Source organism: Herpailurus yagouaroundi, unplaced genomic scaffold, assembly GCF_014898765.1.
Source record: "Herpailurus yagouaroundi ecotype Mexico unplaced genomic scaffold, PumYag 64276, whole genome shotgun sequence".
NCBI classification, from domain to species: Eukaryota; Metazoa; Chordata; class Mammalia; order Carnivora; family Felidae; genus Herpailurus; species Herpailurus yagouaroundi.
In genome coordinates, this window is record NW_024417610.1 from 1 (window position 1) to 2,915 (window position 2,915).

The following is a 2,915-nucleotide window of genomic DNA, read 5'->3' on the forward strand; positions in this document are numbered from 1 at the left end:
TGGCCGCGCTCATGGCGCTGCTTATCGTGGCCACGGTGCTCGGCAACGCGCTGGTCATGCTCGCCTTCGTGGCCGACTCGAGCCTCCGCACCCAGAACAACTTCTTTCTGCTCAACCTCGCCATCTCCGACTTCCTCGTGGGTAAAGCCCCCAGCCCCCGCCCGAGCCCAGGAGTGTCCAGCCTGGCCCGGCCAGCAGGGATTGGAGCGTGGACCTAGGGCGCCTTTCTGTTCGGGCACACGGCCCCGCCAGGGAGCCCTGTTTGGGGAGGGGGCGTCCGGGACCCGGGGGAGGGCGGGGGGCGCGGGCGAAGTTCCTTGCCTCCCCCCCGCCCCCCCCCCCGAGACCGGGGCTGGGGGGTGGGGGGGGATGTTCCTCGGGAAGGGGCCCCGGCGGGCGGGCGGGCGCTTGGCCAGGCGCAAGGCGCAGCGGCCGCGAGTGCACCGCTGGCTCCTGCGCCGTAGCCAAACAAAGGCTGCTGGCGGACTCAGGACGTGCGGAGGGCGCTGGGAGAGGTTTGGGGGAGGGGACATGGAAGGGAGTTTTTAGAGCCGTGTTGGGGGAGGGGGGCGTGGGGGAAGCGGGGTGGGGGTGGGGGAGATGCTCGGAGGAGCGCGCTCTCACGTGTGCGTGCACTGCTGCCGGCTTGGGGGCGGGGCGCGCAGAGGGGGCCCGAGCGCCAGACACCTGTTGGGGCTGCTAAGTGCGTCTGCCAGACCCTGGGCCGTGGGAGCGGCTGGCGTGGTGGCAGCCAAATGCCCTTTGGGTCGGGAGAAAGGCGTTCTCTCTTTCTGAGCTGAGGAGGAAGGGCTGTCCAAAGGCTGGGTTAGGGGCTGGGGTCCAGCAGGTGGAAGAGGAGGGAGGAAATTTTCCTGCCTCCCTTTGGGGCCTGGGAGGACTGCACAGAAATGTGGACGTACCGAATCAAGGCTTGGGGGGGAGGGGTCTCATCGTGCCCGGAGGTCCCCACCCCTAGATCTTCCCTCCTACCTCCAAGTCCAGGGGACGCCAGCGGGACTGGAAGCTAGGCAGGGGCTGAAGGCCAGTCGCAGGGTAGAGGGTGTGCCTAAGAGACACGGTGGAGGCAAGGGCAAGGTCAGGGTTGCCGGTCCCAGGAAAGCGGCCGTTGCGCCACCCCCAGGTCCTGCCTGTCTCTCCACTGGGGTGGGTTTGACCCCAGGCCCCTGTCCAGCCACGGCCCACCGTGGCCCTACTCTCTCTCCTACAGGGGCCTTCTGCATCCCACTATATGTGCCCTATGTGCTGACTGGCCGCTGGCCCTTTAGCCGTGGTCTCTGCAAGCTGTGGCTGGTGGTGGACTACCTACTCTGCACCTCGTCCGTTTTCAATATCGTGCTCATCAGCTATGACCGCTTCCTGTCAGTCACCCGCGCTGTGAGTCTGGGAAGCCGGTGCCCCATGTTCGCTCCTGGGAGGGGGGTGGTCAGGAAGTGGCCACAGCAGAGGATGGCCACTTCCAAGTTGTGGGCAGTACCGGGTGGGCTTGGTCTCTGCTGGCCTCACCCCGGACACACTGCGTACTCTATGGCCAGCCGCCCACTCAGTAGCCATTTGCTGCCAGTGGGACGGGTCCTGGGACAGGCAGGAGGCACGTCTGGACCCGGCATCGGGTGTTCCTGAAGGAACAGGGGCAATTCAGCCTCCGCCCTGGAGCAGGTGCAAAGTCTGGAGGGCTGAGGGAGGATCTGGGCCAGAGGTCGTCGGTGGTACCCTCCCCACCGTGCGCTCGTGTGTGTGTGTGTGTGTGTGTGTGTGTGCGCGCGCGCACAAGCGTGCGTGCATGTGTGCACGAGTGTGCCCCCGGAAGTCAGTCATCAGCTTCTGGCTCCACGAGCTTTTCCTGGTGTGAGTAGTCACCGTGAGCCAGGGACGCTGGGTGGCCTGGGCTTCCTGCATCAGGGCCAGGCGGGCACAGGGGCAGCAGCCGGAGTCCCGGTTGGCCCTCTTCTTTGAGATGACTCTGCCAGTCACTCTGAGCGCCCTCTGCTGGGGGCCCCACGTGTCCCCGCCTGGAGAGGCCAGGAGACCGTGCAGAGCAGGGGCTCAGGGTCCCCTTGAGCCAATCCACCTGTGGCCCCCGCCTCTCTCCCTGAGCCACCAGGGAAGGGAGGACGACTTCCACCGTGAAGATTGCACGAGACACCCAGCAGGTGCTGGGGGCACGGAGCTCGGCACGGGGGGCGCTCGGTGGGCAGGGGGGGGTGACAGGACCTCCCCCACCCCCCGGGTGCCCACGGCCAGCAGGGGTAGCACACAAGCAGCCTGGCATGAAGTTAGCGTCTGGGGCCGATCTGAGGGAGGTTGCATGACCGCGGGAGAGTGTGCTGGGGCCTCAGCCGGCCAGACCCACGTGGGGAGCGGGGGAGGGGAGGGAGGCCACGGCGCAGAGGCCCAGAGGCTGCGGCGGCGGGGGGCGGGGGGGCGCGGCGCGGGGTGTTGGGGGAGCTCCCAGTCCCCTGTTGCTGCTGCCCGGGCCCCTTCCCTCCTGACCCAGCGTGTCCCGGGCAGGTCTCCTACCGGGCCCAGCAGGGCGACACGCGGCGGGCGGTGCAGAAGATGGTGATGGTGTGGGTGCTGGCCTTCCTCCTGTACGGGCCGGCCATCCTGAGCTGGGAGTACCTGTCCGGCGGCAGCTCCATCCCGGAGGGCCACTGCTACGCCGAGTTCTTCTACAACTGGTACTTCCTCATCACGGCCTCCACACTCGAGTTCTTCACGCCCTTCCTCAGCGTCACCTTCTTCAACCTCAGCATCTACCTGAACATCCAGAGGCGCACCCGCGTCCGGCTGGACGGGGCGCGGGACCCCGAGCCCCCGCCGGAGGCCCAGCCCTCCCCGCCGCCCGCCGCGCCCGGCTGCTGGGGCTGCTGGCAGAAGGGGCGCGGGGAGGCCGT

At 68.1% G+C, this 2,915-nt stretch overlaps 1 protein-coding gene across 1 annotated transcript; it reads left to right on the top strand.

The window, feature by feature from the left end:
- Positions 1 to 5: 5 nt before the first annotated feature.
- HRH3 (histamine receptor H3) lies at positions 6 to 2,910 on the top strand (the record flags this gene model as incomplete). The annotated part of the gene is made up of 3 exons (XM_040466620.1): positions 6 to 141; positions 1,229 to 1,395; positions 2,530 to 2,910. Coding segments are annotated over 3 exons (684 nt in total), but the record flags the coding sequence as incomplete, so codon positions are not given.
- Between the last annotated feature and the right edge of the window lie 5 nt (positions 2,911 to 2,915).